This window comes from Bos indicus x Bos taurus, chromosome 2 (genome assembly GCF_003369695.1).
Source record: "Bos indicus x Bos taurus breed Angus x Brahman F1 hybrid chromosome 2, Bos_hybrid_MaternalHap_v2.0, whole genome shotgun sequence".
NCBI classification, from domain to species: Eukaryota; Metazoa; Chordata; class Mammalia; order Artiodactyla; family Bovidae; genus Bos; species Bos indicus x Bos taurus.
The window spans coordinates 90,779,481-90,802,342 of NC_040077.1; the positions used below are offsets into that span (position 1 = coordinate 90,779,481).

Below are 22,862 nucleotides of genomic sequence, written 5' to 3' on the forward strand. Positions count from 1 at the left end.
GCATCTTTTCGAATGTTCAATATTCCTGTTAGCCAAGAAGGGTTCCGGTTATGGGTACTTGAGGGAAGCAGGCCACCGATTAGAGCAAAAAACATCAATACAGGGGTGGTCTTTCCAATTCCGGCTTTTGTTTGAATCAGTGAGGGTAGCCCGAGGAGGCCAAAGTCTCTGGTTCTGGGAAAGGCGGGTCCGTCCCGATTCTTTTAGCTGCGGAGAGGCAGGCGCCGGCCCCAAGAAACAAAGGGGGTAGTTCTGCCCCTCCAGGCTTTTACTCCAGGAGTCCCAGAGGAGTCAGAGGCTAAATCACAGAGCTCGGAAGAGTTTGCCAAAGGTTGGACAACAGACGCGGCTGCCCTCTCTTAAGCACACAAATCCCACGCGTGCCCGTCTAGAAGGTATGTGAGCGTCAAGGAGAAAGGCCATTGCTGCCCATCGCGGGCGGCCAGCCCCGCCCTACTCTCGGTGGCTGGGGGGAGAATCGCAGGGCGAGAGCCCGGGAGTCAGCCTCAGCAAGCCCGGGAGCGAGGGGCGGAGACGGGCGGGGCCGCGAGAGCGCAGGCGCAGTGCGGGCCTTCGCGCCGCCGCCGCCGCCGCTGCTGCCGCCGCCCGCGCTGCACCACAGGCCCGAGACAGACAGGGCCGGGAAGAGCTGGAGACTGAGGAGGAGGCGGAGGCGGCGGCGGAGGCGGGGCGACTCCGGTGACCGGGAGCGCCGCAGACTGGCAGCTGCGGCGACTCCCCCCTTTGTGTCTGGTCTGCTCGGAGCCTCTGGAAGTGCTTCCCGGAGGGGCGCGGGGTGTTTCGCCGCCTCCCTAGCCACCTACATCCGCCCTCCCGCCGCCCCCCGCCCTCGGCCCGCGACACCCGAGCTCCGCCCGGAGCCTAGAGCTGCGGGAAAAGGAGGCGGCGGCGGCGGCGGCTTCCTCGGGGGAGGGGGTTGTGATTCGCTCACAGGAGCCCTTGAAGGGAGAAGACGAAGCTTTTACGGTGGAATTTACCTCAGGCAAGATGGAGCGGCAGCAATAAAAAAGAGAAAGAGCGAGGAGCGCACCCGGGAGAGCTAGAAAGGGTAGTGTGCCGACCCCTCCCCTCCCCCGCTTCCCACCGCCCCTCAGCCCTCCGGCCGGGACCTGCCCAACCCTCGCAGGATTGTTCCGCGAAGGCGTGAAGGCGGTGGGTTTGTCCATGGAGGCAGGCACCTTTTTCGATCCAGTCAAGGAGGAGGATTTGCTGTGCTCAAGATCGGAGTAAGGGAAGCACCGAAGCGAAAGTTAAAAGGATTCTTGCCCTCCCGGAGCACAGGCGATGCGCCTCGGGTCGCCGGGCGCCGCCGCCGGCCGTCCGGCTTCGCCCTTCCTGGCAGTCGGGAACTTGTTCTGATCCTCGGCGCCCCTCGAATGCCCGCTGCCCACTCTTCGGCACCCTGGATATGTTTTCTCCCAGACCTGGATATTTCTTCGATATCGTGAAACTACGGGGGAAATAACTGCGGGGCTTTTTTTTTTCTTCTCGTCTCCGTGCTTCTCCCCACGGACATGCCTTCAGTTTGGGGCGCCAAGGCACCCAGTCCTGGGCGAATGAACACCCCCAGCCGCGAGGGAGAGAAATGAAGGGAATTTGTGCAGCGGAATGAAAACTCTGCCGCTCGGTCCTCTCATCTGCCATTTGTCCTTTCAAACTGCATTGTAATACGGGCCGGAGAAGTCCGACGAGAGCGAGGACTAGCCTCCCGGCCGCGTTTCTCCGCCCGTATTCACTTTCCGTCTTTCTTTTTCTCTGCTCTCCTCGGCTGACCTAGGGATGACTTCGTCGCCGCGGCGGCCCCGGCGGGTGCCCTCGCTGCTGTGGACCGTCCTGCTGGTCAGCGCTGCGGCCGGTGAGTCGCCCCGGGTGGCGCGTCCGGGCCACTTCCCTGCGGCTGGCGGGGTGGGAACCCGCAGAGGCCGAGGCCTGCGCTCGCCCTTCTCCGCGCGTCCCCTGATCGGCCCGGACCTGCGCCTTTCCCGGTCCTCCCGGAGAGCTAACCTGTCACGTTTTCATGGAGTTTCAAATCCCCACACCTCGTATTCCCCACCCCCCACTCCCCCCACCGGGGCGGGGGGGAAGAAAGACACGTAGGGTGTGGTATCTTGACATTTTTAGCTGTGAGGTAATGCAGGGATTAAAAATAATATTTTAATCACCAGTGAACAGTGCCTATTAGGAGATCTTTGGGAACAGACCTGTAGTTTTTTTTTTTTTAATATAAAGAAGCAGAATTGGCTGTAAGTAGAAAGGACATCCACTGTAGAACACACACTTGAAGCTTATTTTTAGATGTAGATCACTCTTTGAGAATCCCTGGTACTTTGATTATTCCAAAAAATGTTGAGGAAGGCAGATCTGAGAGATTCTTAATACATTGTATACTACTGTTAATCGTTATTACCATTATTTTGTTTTGACGTATATTAATAATTTTCATTTTTTCAATCTGGACACATATTTTGTATACTTTTGGAATTACTTTTGGGCTTAGAAGTGTTTTCGGTTAAGTTTTCATTTAGTCATCTGGCTTTCTATTGGCTTTCCTGTCATTGAGGCAACTTTGACCTCACATCAAGACTTCTAGGAGATTTGAGTCCTGAAAGTCTTTTGACATTTTACTGAAGCTTAAAGGGAAGCTTCAGTAAATATCCTTTCTTTAGGATATTTTGTTCTTTAGTTCTCAGACACCTTTAGGAAAAAACCTCGTTTTGTTTGCAATTACTTTTCAAGCAGTCTTTTGGTGATTTGCTTTTAGAAATTTTAGGGAGTGAATTATGCATGTAATTCTTAAATTGGGTTTAGGATGGCCAGATAGATTATACATTTAGAAATGAATAGAGGACAACAACGCCTTTCCAGTTATTTTTTCTTAATAAGTATAATTTTCACATTCAATAAAATTCTCAATGCTGTGATAGATTCGGAGATTGCATATTTCCATTTAAAAACTGCATATTTTCACATTCAGTAAATTTCTCATTTCTTGTGTTAGATATGGAGATTTCATATTTCCATTTGGAAAACACTGAAAAAAATTTTGAACTTTTGTGCTTTTGATATTGTTGATTGATGTCTTATGTTTATGATAGTTGTGTTAAAATGATATGAACTGAATTTATTTTAACACTGATATTTTAATATTACTAATCATCACAATTCCTTTTGGGGAAAAGTGAATGATTTTTCTCTAGATTACTTTATATTGTGTTACCTCTTTAAATTCTCTAGTAATAAGCCATGTGGTTGGTCCCTGTAAAATAAGAGGACAGTAAAAGGCTTTAAATTTAAGCAGTCATTCTAAGAGCAGAAATCTCAGAGCGTACACTTTTCAGTGTTGGTTATTCTTGACTTTTGTACAACTCAGATTCTAATTTATAGTTGACAAAATTATTATTTTGTGATTAGAACTGGTAAAAGTAAGAGAAAGATCAATTGACTTAAAAAAATGTGATTTGTTTTATAAATGAAATATTAGAATAATGGTCCTTAAAAGGGATAGATTAATCACTCTTTAAAAGTGATTTTCGTCATCTTTTTTCCTTCAGTATTACTAATTACCAGATGCTAAAATTTGTGAAGTTGGATTTCAGATCTGTAACAATAATAGTAACAACAGTATTTACTGGGTGCTAGCTATGTGCCAGGAACTGTTCTAGTAGCCTTACATGTAATTTCGCTTTTGATCCCCATGACTGTTCTTCACTCCAGGTTCAGTTATGCTCCTTTTATAGAGAGTGAAGTACTCTGTTCATCCCCATGGACTTTAGCCCACCGGGCTCCTCTGTCCATGGAATTCTCCAGGAAAGAAGACTGGAGTGGGTTGCCATGTCCTTCTCCAGGGGATCTTCCCCACACAGGGATTGAACCGGGGTCTCCTGCGTTGCAGGCAGATTCTTTACCATCTGAGCCACTTGGGAAGCCCCGAGTGAAGTACAGAGAATTTAAATAACTCACCACACAGTAAATTGAGCTAAAATTACAACCTGCACCTACCATGTTACCTACCATGTTAATGAAGGCAACAACTTCTCAGTCTAATTGGGAACATGAGATAGGGTTAGTGTCTTCAGATTAACCTTTGAAAAGAAGCCGGGACTCTTGACACGATCTTAGTATAGCACTTGTTATAAATATCATGGTTCTAAATGTGTAAAACTTTGCCTAATATTGGAGTGGTTAGTGCAGTTTCATTAAGTGTAAGGTAGCTAGAGAGGACCTGTGTGAATTTGGGATGTACAGATGCAGTGATGTAACTAGACAGGTGCAAATGGTGCAGCTGAACAGGAAAATAACACTGGAAGATTGACATCACATCCCTCTGTGGGGTCATGGATAAATCCTATTTCTTTTGGGTCCCTCTTTCCCACTTATTCTATCTAGTTCTTGGATCCTTAATTCTAAGAACAGTTAGTATGCGGAAATTAGAATTTATAGAAAATACATGCTTGTTTGGTTTGTAAATGAAGTCTTAATTTTAATAAAAGGATGTGATACAATGCAGTACTTATTTAAGAGTCAGCTTCTGTTAAAAAATTTTTTTTATTTAAGTTGCCAAGCTGTTTCATTTAGGTTGTAACGATTACAAAAAACAGATCTAACCCTGTGTCCTTCTCCACCATATGAGGAACCAGACTCAGCTACTCGTTTTTCCTCCAGTCTTTGTACTTGTTTTCATCCTTCTTGTCCTTCCTGCCATCTTTGTTGGCCTCGGAGGCCAGGGAGTCCATGGTATTTCGAATGGTCTCATTTAAACCTGGAAGGTTCTCTAGGACCCAAAGGAGTTCAGGAGTCCTACATCCTTTCTTAATCCTCTCTCCTTGTCTGGCTCAGTTGTGTCCATGGCTCAGTTGGCACCCATGTTAGCTGATTCTGCCTCATCGGTGTCAGCTGATTCTTCCTGCATTTGAAATAGTTCACTTGACTAGGTTTCAGTTTTACATACATCTCTTCAGCAACACACACGTTGTCTACAAAAGCTATCATGGCATGTGGATTGTAGTGGTGGTATTGTTGGAGTGGGTGTTGGTGTGTGTGTGTGTAAAATGTGGGGCGAGAGATGTTTATTCCAGCTTTACTACATTAAAGGCCCAACTTTCCTAACCGTGAAAGATGATGGGTAAGTTTTAATTATAAAAGGTACAGAATGAAGTCAGTGTAAATCAGTTAATTTTATAACTGGCCATATCACTTTTTAAAAAAAATAGAAGTATAGTTGACTTACAGTGTTATGTTAATTTCTGATGTAGAACAAAGTAATTCAGTTGTACATATTTCATATTCTTTCCCATTATGCTTTATTATAGAATATTGAATATAGTTCCCTGTGCTATACAGTTGGACCTTGTTGCTTATATATTATATATATAGTTGTTTGTATCTGCTAATCCCAAACTCCTAATTTATCTCTCCCTCACTCACTGCCTTTCTCTTTGGTTCTCTAAGTCTTATCAATCTGTTTCTGTTTAGTAAATAAATTCATTTGTATCCTATTTTAGGGTCCACATACAAGTGATATCATATGGTATTTGTCTTTTTCTTTCTGACTTAAACTTCATTTAGTATGATAATCTCTAGGTCCATCCATGTTGCTGCAAATGGCATTATTTCATTCTATTACCAAGTAGTATTCCATTTGTATATATACCACGTCGTCTTTATCTATTAGTTTGTTGATGGACATTTAGGTTACTTCCATGTCTTGGCTATTGTAAATAGTGCTATGATCATTGGGGTGCTTATATCTTTTCAAATTATAGTTTTCTCTGTATATATGCCCAGGACTGGAATTGCGGGATTATATGGCAACTCTAGTTTTTTAAGGAACCGCCATATTGCTTTCATTAGTGGCTGCACCAATTTATATTCCCACCAGCAGTATAGGAGAGTTCCCTTTTCTCCACACGCTTTCTAACATTTATTTTTTATGTTCTTTTTAGTGATGGCCATTTTGACTGGTGTGAGATGATACCTCATTGTAGCTTTTGATTTGCATTTCTCTAGTAATTAGTAAAGTTGAGCATCTTTTAATGTGCCTATTGGCCATCTGTATATTTGTTTAGGTCTTCTGCCCATTTTTGATTTTTGTTGTTGTTGTTATTGAGTTACATGAACTGTTTATATATTTTGAAAGTTAAGTCCTTATTGGTCATATTATTTGCAGATATTTTCTTCCAGTTCTTAGTTTGTCTTTTTATTTTGTTGATGGTTTCCTTTGCTGTACAAAAGCTTCTAAGTTTGATTAGATCCCATTTTTGCTTTTATTTATTTATTTTTTTGGCCACAACATGTAGGATCTTAATTCCCTGACTGGGGATTGAACCCAACCAGGGATTGAACCCACATGCCCTAGAGTAGAAGTGTACAGTCTTAACTGCTAGTTTACCAGGGAAGTCCCTATTTTTGTTTTTATTTCTGTTGCCTTGGGAGACTGACCTAAGAAAGCGTTGTTAGGATTTATGTCAGAGAATGTTTTGTGCATGTTCTCTTCTAGGAATTTTATGGTGTCATGTCTTGCATTTATGTCTTTAAGCTATTTTGAGGTTATTTTTGTGTAGTGTGAAGGAGTGTTCTAACTGCATTGGTTTACATTCAGTTGTCTAGCTTTCCTAGCACCACTTGCTGAAGAGACTCTTTTTCTCTGTTGTATATTCTTGCCTCCTTTCTCAGAGATTAATGACTATAGGTTTGTGGGTTTATTTCTGGGCTCTCCTTCTGTTCCATTGATCTATATGTCTGTTTTTGTGCCAGTACCATGCTGTTTTAATTACTGTAGCTTTGTAGTATTGTTTGAAGTCTGGGAAGGTTATGCCTCCATTTTTTTCTTTTTCTTCAGGATTACTTTGGCAATTCTGGGTCTTTTATTGTTCCTTATAAATTTTAGGATTATTCTTTTTAGTTCTGTGAAAAATATCTTGGGTAATTTGATAGGGATCTCATTAAGTCTGTAGATTGCTTTAGGGTAGTGGCCATACCACTGATTTTGGTGCTTACTCATGTATTGCCTTGCTTTTGGCGATTAGTTTTGTGTATTTGTCTTGTCCTCCTAGGGCTTCCCTTGTGGCTCAGCTGGTAAAGAATCTGCCTGCAATGCAGGAGACCTGGGTTCAATCCCTGGGTTGGGAAGATCCTCTAGATAAGGGAAAGGCTACCCACTCCAGTATTCTGTCCTGGAGAATTCCATGGACTAGTCCATGGGATTGCAGAGTCCGACATGACTGAGCAACTTTGACTTCACTTCACTTGTCCTCCTAATTGATAATTACCTCTAGAAGACAGGGTTCATATCTTAAATTGTTTTGTAATATAGCATTTTGCTAGGCACATACAAGAATTTAAGAGTTACTAAATGAATTAATAATAAAAAAGAATTCTAAAATTGCTCAATACAGCAGATTATGTATTAGTAACATATTCTTTCTTTGTCTCAGGCCTTTTAACTACAAAATAGTTTAAATGATATACTAGGAAGAGTACTGTCTTGAGTTAAGGAGACTTGCATTCTGTGTGATTCTGGATAAATAGACTATTTAACATAGTATTCTTAGTTGCAGTATTATGGCATTGGACAAGATTATATTTGAAATGCAGATTCCTGGACACCAACCCAGACCCACTTAATATTGAATGGCATTGAGTTTTAAGAATCTGCATTTTAAACAGATTTCCCCCAAGTAAAATTTATGTACCTTAAAAGTTTGAGAACTACTGGATCTAAGATTATTTTCTGAGATTTTACTTTATTTATTTTCTTACTTTTTGTGCCAGTTGTAACCTATTCTGCACCTTCTAATCAGTCAGTACTGATAACCAAACTTTTCTTATTTTTATGCTCTCAGTAACTACCCAAAACCTTTTTCTTAAAATTTGCACAATTTTTTTTATTGATTATTTTTAGTCCTAATGTTCTTGCCTGGAGAATCCACGGATGGAGGAGCTTGGTAGGCTGCAGTCCATGGGGTCGCACAGAGTCAGACATGACTGAAGTGACTTAGCAGCAGCAGCAGTCTTAAGGATGATATGTTATTTAATTAAGTGTTTTACTCACCTCGTATTATATTATGTTTATTTAGTTTGTACTTTTATTTGGGCCGTTTTCCTTTTCCTTCTGCCAAAAAGGAAGAAAGAAGTGGTTTTTTTCCTAGTAAATTTAGGTGAGAACTGTTGATGAAGTTTAGAAAAAAGAACTAGTGCTAAGCTAAACTAGAATATATTAATATAACATTGTTTGGTTTCAGTTACAAATTAGTAATACATGGAGACCTTCAGGTGGATAAATTGCATATATTAAATTTCTGTCCACCAGAGAAGAAATATGTGATTGATATCTTCTGGAAGAAAGTAAGTATAGGTGAATATGAAGAAAATGAATATAGTATCTAGAAATTCATGAGATTTGACCGTCTTGCATAGCACTTACACATGCCAAAGAGACTCATATTATCAAAGTATTTCCCCCTCTTAGTTAAATAATCTAAATAGTTTTTTAATTGCTTTCTAAAAGGTGACTTTGGTAGACATTTGAGTGCAATAGACTTAACTTTGTTTTTTTTGAACTTTTGTTTGGTCTGTGAGATGGATATGACAGCTAAGATTACAACAAAACATATATATGTAGTCTATGTAAGGTTAGAAATAAGCCTGTAAATAAATGATATGAACATTTTGGAATACATTACCTCATCAGGAATACTAGAACACAACATTTATTGCTTGCTCTTAATTGCAATACAGTAATTGTTTGACTGGAAGTGTTTTGTGTTAGACCCAGTTTCTATTACAATATGCACTCATGGGAGCAGCTGGAAAGGTATGGGGACATTAATAGGACAGATACAGGACTTTCGGAAGGAGAACTAAAGTGTCCAGCTAACAAATATTTATTAGTGCTTCCTTTGTGCATAGTTCTTTTCTAAATGTTGGTGGAGTCAAAAATAAGAAACGCTGCTTCCCTTCTCCCAACTGTCTCATGCCATAACCTATATCACTTTATGAAAGGGAATTCAATCCCATGCTGTTGTAAGCATGGGTAGGTATTTCGCTATCTTGTAAACCCTTTAGCGTTGTATTATTTTCTCCCTCTGCCTGTCTTTCAGGATGAGAAATTCCTGTAGATATTCTCCAATATAGGAGAAGAGACTGTGTTCTTGTGTGTCTTCTAGCTGATCCACACTTCTTAATTTTTTTTGGTGAGTTTGCACTCTGCAAAATCTTAGCTTCCCAACCACTGAAAACTTGGAATCCTAGCCTCTGGACCACCAGAGAACTCTCCTTTTATGTCTATCTTCTCTGTTAATCTTAAAGAAAGAGCAGTGAACACTTCTTGATTTCCCTATCCTTAACTCTTTACTTGCCCTCCTGACCCCACACTGTATGTTAGGTGAGCAGTGACTTCCTAATTGCCAAATCCAGTCACTTTTCAGTCTTGTTCTCTTTGACTTTTCTACTGAATTTGGTAGTTTGATCACTCTTTGCTTACAGCTCTCCTCTTTTGACTAGTGACTTTCCTTTTCCTCTATTCTATATCTTTTCCATCTTCACTTCCCCTTCTAAATGGTTGTGAGTGTGTGTGTGTGTTTTAAATCTCCCTTAGATTGTTTTGAGTATACTTTTCTGTTATTGCTACTTCTGTCCCTTGTTGATTTTCTCTTATTGCTCCTCCTCTCCCAGGCTTTAATTATCCTTGAAAAGAGATGATTTCTAAGTTAAATAGGCAACCAGAATTGGAAACTAGAAAGACTTGAGTTCCTTCTTAGTGGTATTCTTGACTGTTCACTTTGTTTTATTTATTTATTTGGCTGCACCAGGTCTTAGTTGTGGCATACTCGATCTCCAGTGTTCATTACAGCATGCAGGATCTTTAATTTCAACATGCGAACTCTTTAATTGCGGCATGTGGGATCTAGGTCCCTGATCAGGGATCAGACTTGGACCTCCTGCATTGGCTGTATGGAGTCTTAGCCACTGGACCACCAGGGTAGTCCCTGGCTGTACTTTGGCACAGCACCTCTTTTTGGTCTCAGTATCCTCACTTGTGGGGGCTTCCCTGGTGGCTCAGATGGTAAAGAATCTGCTTCTAACGCAGGAGACCTGGGTTCAATCCCTAGGTCGGGATGATCCCCTGAAGAAGGGAATGGCTACACTCTCCAGTATTCTTACCTGGAGAAATCCATGAATAGAGAAGTCTGGCGGGCTATAGTCCATGGGGTCACAGTGTCTGCAGAACTGAGGGACTAACACTTTCACTTTCATCCTCACTTGTAAAGTGAGGAGGTTGGCCTCCTACTTATAACACTTTTGCTTATGATATGAGAAAAGCCAGTGTTATGCTTGGTTACTAGTAAGTGTGTAGCACTTTGAATGGTACATTTGGTTATTATGGAGTATATGGTACTTTTAGGTTAGGGGAAACTGGAGTATTCTGAAATTGTGCAGGTACTACTTTGAAGAAAATATAAAATTTTTTGCAGATGTATTTAATGTCTTGACTGTGTTGAAGTAGGACCACAAAAGTGGTGTAAAGAAGATCTCTTTAGGGAATTTATTGGTGGTCCGGTGGTTAGGACTCTGCCTTAAAAGCTGAGGGCAGGGGTTCAATCTCTTGTCTAGGGACTAAGATCCCACAAGCTGTGTGGCACCAAAAAAAAGTCTATAACTAGAGAGTGCTTTTTATTTATTTTTTGGCTGCACTGGGTTTTTGCTACTGCACGCATTTGTCTAGTTGCAGGTGTGTGGTGTGGTCTTCGCATGGTGGTGGCTTCTCTTGTTGTGGAGGACAGGCCTTGGGGCGAGCCGGCTTCAGTAGTTGTAGTTCTTGGGCTCAGTTGTTGCTACTCCTGAGTTCTAGAGCACAGACTCAGTAGTTGTGGTGCGTGGGCTTAGTTGCTTCGATGCTTGTGGGATCTTCCTGGACCAGGGATCAAACCTGTGTCTCCTGTTTTGGCAGGTGGGTTTTTTTTTTTTACCAACGAGCCAGCAGGGAAGTTGCAAAGAGTGCTTTTTAAATAGTTGAAATCTTAGAATTTTAGAATTGGAAAAACCTTAGAGTAAAACTTTAAATAGGTAGAAGTTTAATTAAGAAGGTTAGACTTCTCTACAATCTTGAGTTTCATGTTAATTTTAAAATAAATTATGCCAAGGTCAATTTCAGCTCAGCCTTTACCCAGTTATCATACATGCTAAACTAGTGATAATGCCATTTTAATTTTAGGTTAGTAAGTTGTTTCTAACAGCTTTATTGGATATAATTCCTGTACCACATGATTCACCCATTTGACGTGTACAGTTCAGTTCTTTCGGGTGGTGGTGTTCAGTCACCCAGTCGTGTCCAACTCTTTGTGACCCCATGGACTGCAGCCCTCCAGGCGCCTCTGTCCCTCACCATCTCCTGACGTTTGCCCAAGTTCATGTCCATTGCATTGGTGGTGCCATCCAGCCCTCTCATCCTCTGATGCCTTCTCTTCCTTCTGACCTCAATCATTCCCAGCATCAGCTTTGGGTATATTGTGTTATTAACTATACAAATTGTGGTTAAAAAAAAAAAAATATATATATATATATATAAAAATATGTATATATATAACAAGATTTGCTATTTCCACCATTTTCAGCTGTACAATTTAGTGGTATTATATTCAGAGTATGTACAGCTATCACCAAAACATTTTCATCACCCCAAACAGAAACTCTGTTACCATTAAGCAATAGTTCCCAATTCCCTCCTCCTCCCAGCCCCTGGTAACCTCTAATCTATTTTCTGTCTCTGCGATTTTTGCCTACTCTAGATATTTCATGTAAGTGGAATCATACAATATTTGTCCTTTTGTTACTGGCTCATTTTGCTTAGCATAATGTTTTCAGGGTTTATACTTGTTGCAGAATGGGTCAGAATTCCATTGCATTTTAAGGCTGAAACACATTTCATTGTATGTGTTCATTCATCTGTTGATAAACTTGAGTTGTTTTCACCTTTTGGCTGTTGATGGGCAACGAATGCAGTGAATACTGGTGAACAAGTATATGTTCTAGTCCCTGCTTTCAATACCTGTGCGTGTGTGTGTGTGTGTATATATATATATATATATATATATATATATATAGTGGTATAGTCGCCAAGTCGTGTCTGACTCTTGCAACCCCATGGACTATAGCCCACTGGGCTCCTCTGTCCATGGGATTCTCCAGGCAAGAATACTGGAGTGGGTTGCCATTTCCTTCTCCAGGGGATCTTCCTGTCCCAGGAATCAAACCTGGGTTTCCTGCATTGCAGGCAGACTCTTTAGCGACTGAGCTATGAAGGAAGCCCCTATGCAGAATACCTGTGGGTATAATTGTTAGATCAAACGGTAATTCTGTGTTTAGTTTTTTGAGGAACTGCCAAACTTTTTTTCACAGTGGCTCTACCATTTTACCAGCAGTGTACAAGTGTTCCGCCTTTTCCACATCCTTGCCAATCTTTTTTTTTTTTTCATTATAACCATCCTAATGTATGTGAAGTGTTGTCTCATTGTAGTTTTGATTTCCATTTCCCTTATGATAAATGATGTTGAGCATCTTTTCATGTGCCTGTTGACCATTTGTATATCTCCTGTGGAGGAATATCTATTCAAATTCTTTGTCCACTATTTTTAAAGAATTACTTTTTTTTTTTTTTTTTTGCTATGCTGCGTGGCTTGTGGGATCTTAGTTCCCCAACCAGGGATTGAACTTGGGCCACAGCAGTGAAAGCACTGAGTCCTAATCATTTGACCCCCAGAAAATTCACTAAAATTGTAGTTTCATTGAGATATAGTTGACATTTAACAGCTTGTAAGTTTAAGGTGTATGACATGTTGATTTGATACATTTATATATTGCAGTGTGATTTCCACTGTAGATTTAGCTAACACCTATTTCTTTGTGTGTGTTTGTGGTGGGAACAATTAGGACCTAGTCTCTTAGCAACTTTGAAGTTTTTAATATTTAATTGTCTAAATTCACTATGATATGCATTACATTTCCAGGAATACGTTATGAACTGATTGCCTGAGTTGGTACTCTTAGGCATTTGCCCATTCTTTAATCATGTTTGTCTTTGTTGTCAAGTGGTAGGTGTTCTTTATATATTCCCATTCCTTATCAGATAGATGATTTTCAAATGCTATGGACTGCATGTTCTCCTTCAAATTCGTATGTTAAAATCAACCCCCAAGGTGATAATATTAAATGGTGAGGCCTTTGGGAGGTGATCAGGTCATAAACAGTGTGGCTTCATGAATGGGATCAGTATCCTTATGAAAGAGAATCCAGAGAGAAAGCATCTTGCATTGGTCTGTATGTCTCTCTTTTTGCCAGTGCCATACTGTTTTGATTACTGTAAATTTATGGTAGGTTTTAAAATTGGGGAGTGTAAGTTGTCCAACTTCATTCTTTTTTTATTTTTTAGAAACATTACTTATTTATTTATGGCTGTGCTGGGTCTTCGTTGCTGTACATGGGCTTTCTCTTAGTTGTGGTGAGTGGGCTTCTCACTGAGGTGGCTTCTCCTGTTGGAGAGCATGGGCTCTAAAACTTGAGCAGGCTTCAGTAGTTGTGATGCATGGGCTTAGTTGCTCAGCTGCGTGTGGAATCTTCCCAGCAGGAATCGAACTCAAGTCTTCTGCATGGCAGGTGGGTTCTTATCCACTGTATCACCAGGGAAGTCCTTTTCGGTGTCTTTTGCACTTTTTGAATTTTGGCGCATTACCCATTAACTAATATGAAATTACAAGTTAAGAAAAATTTAAATACTTATATTTTTCTTATTACCAAAACTGTGTAGAGGGGGAAATTAACTTTAAAGTGGAGAAAAATGCAAATGCTACCTCAGTTAATCAAGATAAATATCATCAGTGATTAGTCATGTTGATAGTACTGATGTGAGATGAGAGAATGGCACATTACTTCTGTGGTTTTCCTCCACAAAACCCATAGTCCTAGTTTAACTAACCAGGAGAAAAATATCACTCTTAAAATGTACAACAGTCTACGAAATACCTGACTAGCATTCCTTAAAACTACCAAGGTTATCAGAGGCAAGGTTATCAGAAGGTTGGAGAAAGTTTCTTTAGGTCCAGAGGAGCCTAAAGAAACATGATGACTGATTAAATAATGTGCTACTAACTATCCTGGAAGAGAAGAAGGACATTAGGGGAAACTAGTAAAATCCTGATAAAATGTGGAGTTTGGTTAATAGTAATGTAACGTTGGTTTCTTAGTTGTAACAAATATACCATATTAATAAAAGATACTAATAATAGTGGGGGCTGGGTGAGTGGTGTATAGAAAAACCTCTGTATATTTGCAGTTTTTCTGTAAAACAAAAGTTGTTCAAAAATAAGTTTATGAAAAAATAAGTTTATGAAAAATGTACATGCTTATTTCATACAAATACAATAAAGACAATTTTTAAATTCATAATCATGTTTACTTGAATATAAGAATCTTAATACTTTTAAAACCCTTTTCCATACATAGATTTTAAAGTGATACTGTACCCTGTATACACAACACAAACACATAAAATTGTACCTTGAAACCTGCTTTTTTCCTAAAACTTGTTGAATACATTCTCACTGACTTCATATATGTTGAATATTTTTCTCAGGGTGTATTCAAACTATAGTACATTTTATTTATACAAAGGGCAGTCCTTTCATCTTTAAATTAGGGGCCCAACATCCTGTTTCTTTGAAATATTATGCAATCTATTCAATAAATTCTTTGTTTCTTTTTTGGCCACACCGTTCGGCATGTGGAATTCCCATACTGGGATCAAACCCATGCCCTCTGCATTGGGAGCATGGAGTCTTAACCACTGGGCCATCAAGGAAGTCCCAATAAATTCTTTTTAAAGAAATTCTATGTAAGGAACTGGTAGATATAAAGTACATTTTTCTACTATGGTATGATGTGACTTTAAGAGTCTATATGATATGTCAAATTACATAGCAATAAGATATAAGGGCAATTATTACCAAAAGAGATATAGAAAAGTTTACATACATACCTAGAGTCCTGTGTCCGACACTGTCCATTAACCTTGCCTTGACCATATTAAGAAACCCTGAAGGTGCATTGCACGGATTATCAAGCTGTAATGCAAAATTTGTATAATCTTTCTTACCTGAAATGTGTTGACTGTGGGCTTGATGAAGGAATTATGAAACATTCGGACTTCCCTGGTGGTACACTGGTTAAGAATCTGCCTGCCAGTGCAGGGGACACAGGTTCGATCCTTGCTCTGGGAAAATTCTACATGCTGGGGAACTAAGCCTGCGTGCCACAACTACTGAACCTACATGCTCTGCAACAAGAGAAGCCACCACAGTGAGAAAGCCTGTGCGCTGTAACTAGGGAGTGGCCCCTGCTCACCACAATATGAAAAAGCTGGCTTGCAGCATCAAAGGCCTGGTGCAACCAAAAAAAAAAAAAAAGGGAATTATGGAACATGATAAAACTGTGATAGAGGCATTGGCTATAATAGTTTTAGATGGAATTGGATGTTTGGGGTAAATGGAAGGACTAGTGGACTGCCAGACGAGTCTTTTTTTTTTTTTCACATGAATATTTCTTAAGCCTTTAATATATCCATTAAATGCCTTACATATTTACTGTGTTATCTCATCAGTCTCAAACTAGACTGATCACTACTATTATTTTCCTGATTTCATAGATGAGTAAATAAAGTCCTTTATACCTTCAAAGCACAGCATTAATATAATAGATACAGTGTTAGCCTGAAGGTATAAAATACTTGGAATATTTTAAGCATCTGAAAATCTTATTGGCATTTTAATAATTCAGAAATAATTGCCTTTGACTAAACTGTTTCTTAGTTATGATTTATTTTATTATATGACAGCAGATATTTTAGGTTTTGGTTGTATAGCATTTAGATATTGGTAGATAATAAAAATTTTCATTGAAGAGTCTAAGTTTTTAAGTTTTGGAAAGGAAAACCAGTTAGATCAGAAGAATGATGATAAAATATTTGGTTGAGGATACATTTTCAGTGTTTCCATCTGTTGTTAGTGATTAGAACCCCTAGGGGCCAGTCTAGTGTGAAGAGTAACTTTTTATATCCAGTTACCACACAAAGGGCCATATTATGGTGACAAGAGAGGCAAGATTAAGAACAGTCAAATGATGTCAATACATGAATTTATTATTTTACTTATTGAAACACTTTTTGGTGGGAGATAATTTTCTGGGGTATTTAATTATTTGTTTCTTTAAACCGGTGTGTTACCTTGATGAAATTTTATCAAGAATGTTAAACTATGAATTCACTTTAGTCTTTAGCTACCCTGGTGGCTCAGATGGTAAAGAATCTGCCTGCAATGTGGGAGAACTAGGTTCAGTTCCTGGGGATCTGGAAGATCCCCTAGGGAAGGGAAGGGCAACCCACTCCAGTATTCTTTCCTGGAGAATTCCATGGACAGAGGAGTCTGGTGGGCTACCGTCCATAGGGTCATAAAGAGTCGGATATGACTGAGTGACTTTCATTTTCACTTTAGCACCAACTTCTTCCACTTATCCAGCGCTCCTCTAGGAATTATTATTTTGTCCATTAGGTTTATGAGAAATTCAGTTTTACTGGTTCTTGCTAAGGCCTTTTAGGAGCAAGGCAATGCTCTTAGATTTGTAGTAAGTCAGTTTAGATTTGTACACTAAGTAGCTAATAAGTTTCATACTTTACATCATCCTGTTAATGAAAATAGGTTAAATTCAGTAACTGAAAAAGATTAAATTCTAGTTATGGAATTGTATCAGTGGATAATTTAGGTTGTTATAAAATAGCAATGGTTATTTCTTGCTCATGCTACCTATCCATTGAAGACTGGCAGGGGTATTCTGCTCATCATACAGGGATCTGGGTTGGTGGAGGGGCACCATCTTGAAAGTTGTTGGTTGCCAGAGGTAAAGTATAAGGTCTTTGTTGGCATTTAAATGTTCTGCCTAGAAGAGATTCACACCACTTCTACTTATACTACTTTCTTAACTTTTTAGCCTCATGGTCTCCCAACCTCTAGGAAATGTGATCTTTTCAAGTGTCTACAAAAGGAATTTGCGTAATAGTACATCAGATAGTGACTGTAGGAAGTAGTAAGATATACTTGTATTGACTTTGCTTTGTATTTTAATACTTGTTTTTGCTTCTGGACTTTGATTTTATTTCTTTAAAAGAATCTTTGTTTTTTAGAATTCTAAAGTTGTAACACAAAATCATTAAACATTTCTATAGGTAATAATAAAGTATAAAAAATAAAAAGATCCATTCCCTCTTTACTTTTTCTCTAATCCCATTCCCTTAATATAACTAGTGTTACTAGTTTGGTGTATTTCATACTTTTTTTGTATGTACTATAAATAAATATATGGATATAATGAGATTTTATTTTTTAAACAAAGGTAGAATCATTATGTACTGTATAACACAGATTTTTGTGATTATCATACAGGATAGTTCTAGAAGTAAAATCATTTGTTCAAAGCTTGTACATTTAAAAATTTTGGTACCAACTTTCAAATTTCCTGTTAAAAGCTGGTAGCAGTTTTCATTTCTACTAATGGTATATCAAATATACATTCTTATACTTTTTCCAACTATTTTACAATGTGAGTTTAAAAAAAATTTTTTTTGCCAAAGCATTGTGTATGTTTGTTTGCAGTGCTTTCATTGTTAGTGAAGCCAAGCTTTATGTTTGAAAATTTTTATTGCAGTATGGTAAATTTACTATGTTGTGTTAGTTTCAAGTGGACAGCAAAGTGAATACATATATCCAGTCTTTTTTCTTTAAGATTCTTTTTCCATATTGGAAATTACAGAGTGTTTTTTTCCATATAGGAAATTACAGGGTATAGGCCTTTACAGAGTATTGAGTAGAGTTCTCTGTGCCATAAAGCAGGGTCTTATTAGTTATCTATTTTGTATGTAGTAGTATGTATACATCAGTCCCAATCTTCCAATTTATCTCCTCCCCTTATCCCCTGGTAACCGTAAGTTTGTTTTCTGCACTCATGACTCTACTTCTGTTTTATAAAGAAGTTTATTTGTACCCTCTGGTTTTTTTAGACTCCACATTATACAATATCATGTATTTCTGTGTCTGACTTCACTCAGTGTGACAATCTCCATCCATGTTGCTGCAACATGGCATTATTTTGTTCTTTTTTATGGCTGAGGAATATTCCATTGTGTATATGTACCACACCTTCTTTATCTATTCCTCTCTTGATGGACATTTAGGTTGCTTAAGCCAAGTTTCTTTTTGTATGCTTACTGGACAATTATGTTTCTCTTGAATTATGTGTTCAGGTATCAGATTAATTTTTCTGATGATTTATTTCTTTTTCTTACTAGTTTTAGGGTGATATTAATATTAGAAAATGATTTTATGCGATTAGAACTGTTTATTTTTGCTTTTTGAGGTCTGGATTTGTGTTATCTTAGAAAAGCCTTTAATATATCCACAATTTCCAAAAATTTTATCTTATAGTAGGTGAGTCTGTAGTTGTTTTCTTTTTAATGTTTAGATAATTTAATCCACCTGGAACTGTTCTTTGTGTTGTACATTTATTAACTCAATAACGTGGTAGATATTCTGTATTATCCTCATTTACAGATGAGCAGTTTTAGGCACAGAAAAATTAAGAAACTTGCCCAAAGCAATATAGTTAACAAGTGATAGGGAGAATATAGACATGGACAACTCATACTCTTTTTTTTTTTTTTTACTCATACTCTTAACTGCTGCACTCTACTGCTGCTTATATAGCCAAATTGTCTTTTATTCGATGAATTCCAAGTAGAGAAAGTGTCTTGTTTGGGTAGTGAAGAGCATCATTAAGGGGCAGGTTATTTGGAATATATAAAATGTACTTCTGCTAACTTGTAGTAGATTTTTTTGCTTGTCCTGATAAATAGGTGACTAATAATCAGTTGCTTACAATGCCTCAGCATTGGCACCCAGACATTTTAGCTCTCATTTAGCACGTTACCTATTACTTTAATTTAAAAGTTTCTAAGAACTCTAGTTGTTTGGGTTTCTAACTTAAAAGTTGAGGGAGCATCAAATAAGTAAAATATATGACTGATATCAACGGCTTTAAATGCCTCAGCATGAATATTCATTTAATGTGTTCTGAACGAGTTTGAGTTAGAACCTGTTCTTTGCAGTACCAAATACATTGTCTGGAAATACATTACACTAAGTGTAATACTTTTGTCATTCTAGTTTTCCATTCCAGTGGTCCTATTTCATAGGAGTGGTACAAATGGAGAAAAGAATAGTGGTAGAAAAATGTGAAGGGATAGGTCTGGGGGGAGTCTGAGGGAAGGGAGAAAACGTAATTTACTTAATTTCCTCTTAAGTAAGAGGAAATTGTCTGTCTTTCTCCACCCAAACTTCCCCAGCTTGGTCTTGCTTTTTATCTCTGAATTAGTATAGACTCCAAAGCAGCATACCGTTCTTTGTGTAAGCTCCTCTAGGTTTGTGAATTCAAATATTTTTAAACAGTAGCTATGATATTGGAAAGTTTGGGAGCAAAGAATTGTATTTGAAAAGATAATTTTGAACAATTAAATAAATGACTATCAGAAGGAAGTTAATACAGTCACGAGTACTAAAATTACTGTGTTTGTATTTATCATCTTGTCACTTAGGTGAACTGATTGCTGAAATCTTTTCAGCCCGTTGTACTTATTTAGGTCACTAATTATAGAATTTGTTGTTTAGAAGATTGCATGTAGTTAAGGTGTTTGGAGAGAGAGTCCTGTGAGATTCAACTGAGTCATATCCTCAGTAATTATCTTGAGAATTGTGTTGGAGAAGCAGTGAATTTCTGCAGCTTATGAATATTTCATTATTGTTAAAGGAACCTGTTGTGTAAGATTTACCTCCTCCCAAAAATGTGACATTAATAATGTAATACTTGAATAAAAAGAATTATATTGAGAGTAGCATCTCTCAGTGACCAAATGTGTGGTAAACATAGGTGTGAGACAACTGTAAGGAGCAGGGACAGAGGCTCAGAAAGGCCTAGTCAAGTGGGCTGGACTGTACAAAAAAGAGGAAGAGGGGGAAATTCAGCTATCTGAGTAGTCCTTTGTCATTCCTGTGGCCACTGAGTTTTATATTTGATTGATGGTCATCCTCCTAAGCCCCTGGTGGTGAAGTGTGATGAAGGCTGAGGTTATTTGGTGCATTATATTCTTATTCACCATTGGCCCACGTGCTGTACTGAGCTCTAGTCTTGAAATCTGGCTAATGGCTTACCATCCCTTGTGGGGAAAGGGTTGTAAAAGGAGTATAGATGGTTAAGGAGGTAACAATAAAAGTAGCAATCTAGAAGAGAGAGACATACATACGCAAGAGCTCACTGATACTGTTTAGGATTGTATTTCCCACGTACATTCCTCCTCCTATTTTTATTCTTGACAGTTGGAGTTTTTGAGTTATCTAGCAACATTTGCTTTGATGACAGAATTTAAATCAGGTGAGAGGAAGCACTTAAAATGAAAAGCAAGTAGCAAAAGAAAGCAGAGGGTGTCATAAACCAATATAGGAAGAGAAGCCCCACTTTAATCATTCGGTAATGTATTATATGATAAATATTAAATAATTCATCAGAGATACTGTATGCTTGGTTTTTTTTTTTTTTAAATAGATAGAACCACAGTATATCTCTTTGACTGGAGTGCCTTATAGTTTTCTTGAGCAAGAAATTTTTATTGATATTTTAAATCTTACTCTAGTGAGTAACACTTCCCTTAAAAAATACTGTTTCACTAAACCAAAGAACCTTTTTTAAAGTAATTTTTAAAATTTTAATTGAAGAGTAATTGCTGTACAGTACTGTGTTGGTTTCTACCAAATATCAACATGAATCAGCCATAAGTTTACCCATGTCACCTCTCATTTAAACATCCGTCCCACCTCCGTCCCCATCATACCTTTCCCGTAAACCTAAGAACTTTTGATCTGTAATTTCATGTAAGCAGGTAACAGTGGTAAGAAAAAATGATTTTCTGGTTTCAATGTTTTATGATGACATTTCTGTAGAGAAAAGCACTGATAATTTAAATTCAAAATTCTTCGTATTACATCTTTAGAGATTTTTCTTTTCATTATTTTTGGGGAAATGTTTCGTTTAGCTCTTTTCTAATTACATGTGAAAAGAAAAAACTGGTGCTAAAATAAAAGGGCTGTACGTGAAGCAAATTATATGCTGTAATGTACCCAGTGTTGCCAAGGAGGCCATTTAGCTATCCAGGGAGGCAACTCAGCCTAGTGCTGTGCTTTTCTATAGGGAAACTGTTAAAATAGGTTTGAAGACATCATAAGCTTAAGGAGAAGGCAAGTTTGAAACACTCCTGAAATGAACTAAGATCAAAGACTTACCTGCTGAGTTTTGAATATTCTTATGGTTTTCCTATATCTTCTGGCCTTTGAGCACTGTTTAGAAGTGTTGAAAGGAGATATTGAGCAAAATATGTAGGAGAGCTTACATTCTGTAATCTAGTTTTTACCTGTTATATTTATGAAGATTAAGTTAGGTTAAGAGACCATGAACAAGGCGTCTAGATTTCTGCCTCTAATGGCACTTGCTTGTCCAGAAGATAGATCATAAGTAAGTAGTAAACATGTAAATGCCCAAGGCAGAGATTATGGTGAATGTCAACAGGGCTGTATTTAAAGGGTTAAGGTGGTTAATGAAGCCTTCCATACAAGATAACTTCTGAAGAATTAAAATGAGTCAAATTTGTGAATAATTGCCAGAAGAAGATCAGAAAGTCCAAAGGCTGGAAGGTGGGAAAGAGCTTGGTATTTTACAACCAAAAAGGAAACTGATGTGGCCTAGAGTATGGTAACTAGGGAGAGAGATCAATGACAAGGGGTTAGATAGGCAGCCAGGAGCTAAATCCTGTGGGGCCTTTTAGGCCATGGCAGAAGATGAAGAGTTTGAATTTTAGTTTAGGAAAATGAGAAATGATATTGAAAGAGTTTAAGCAGGTCAATTCATGATCTAATTTTTATTTTTCAGTGATGACTTTGGCTTGTGTGTGGAGAAAGATTAGAGAGGAACTAAGGAGAAGTCAGAATCCTGGTTAAGCAGTTGTAGTGATCCAGATGGACAAGGGAGACGGCAGGTTGCGTTTTTCTCCCTGGTATGTCGGCTTATATTTTGGTATCATCACATGTCTTCCTTCTGTTGTATACTGTTTTCTAAATAGCAGGGACTATTTCTTGGATTTGGAATGTACAGTTGAATTAGTTTTAAAAACCTATTTCCCTCAAACATTTATTTTAGAGATCTGTGTTGTTTAGAATTTTCAGGAAGCACTACAAATATGTATTAGTATTATCTGTATTTTTCATTTATTGGAAAAATGTAAACATGGAAAGTATTTTGCCTCAAGTAATGATTCAAAGAATAGGGGTAGAGTCCATCTTCCTGGACTCCTTTATGATGCAGAAAATACAGACTAGAAGAATAATTGCTAGTCCCATGGCCCTTTGAGATCAGGACTTTCCTGTTTGTCATGTTCTTAAAAAGTTTATTATTGCAATGTTTGAAGACTAGGGTCATGTCTCATTTGTATTCTCATTTAAAGCACGTGTAGTCTTTCTTTGCTCACATAGGTACAGAGTCCATATTTCACTTTGAGATTTTTTTTTTTGTTGTTGTTGTTGATATTCCTTCTGCCCATTATCACAGAGAAGTGCTCATTCATATGTCCCTAGTAGTTTTTTTTTTTTTGGTCAGGGTAAAGTTTTCTCATTCTTGGTTACTTTCAAATAATACTGGAGGCTTCT

General features: G+C 38.4%; 1 protein-coding gene across 1 annotated transcript in view; it reads left to right on the forward strand.

The window, feature by feature from the left end:
- The first annotated feature begins 586 nt into the window (after window positions 1–586).
- Window positions 587–22,862, forward strand: part of BMPR2 (bone morphogenetic protein receptor type 2) — a 151,857-nt gene continuing 129,581 nt past the window's right edge. The window contains exon 1 of the mRNA XM_027564601.1: window positions 587–1,876. Coding sequence (XP_027420402.1) covers window positions 1,801–1,876 — 76 coding nt within the window. The 5' untranslated portion in view covers window positions 587–1,800. The remainder of the gene's footprint in view (window positions 1,877–22,862) is intronic.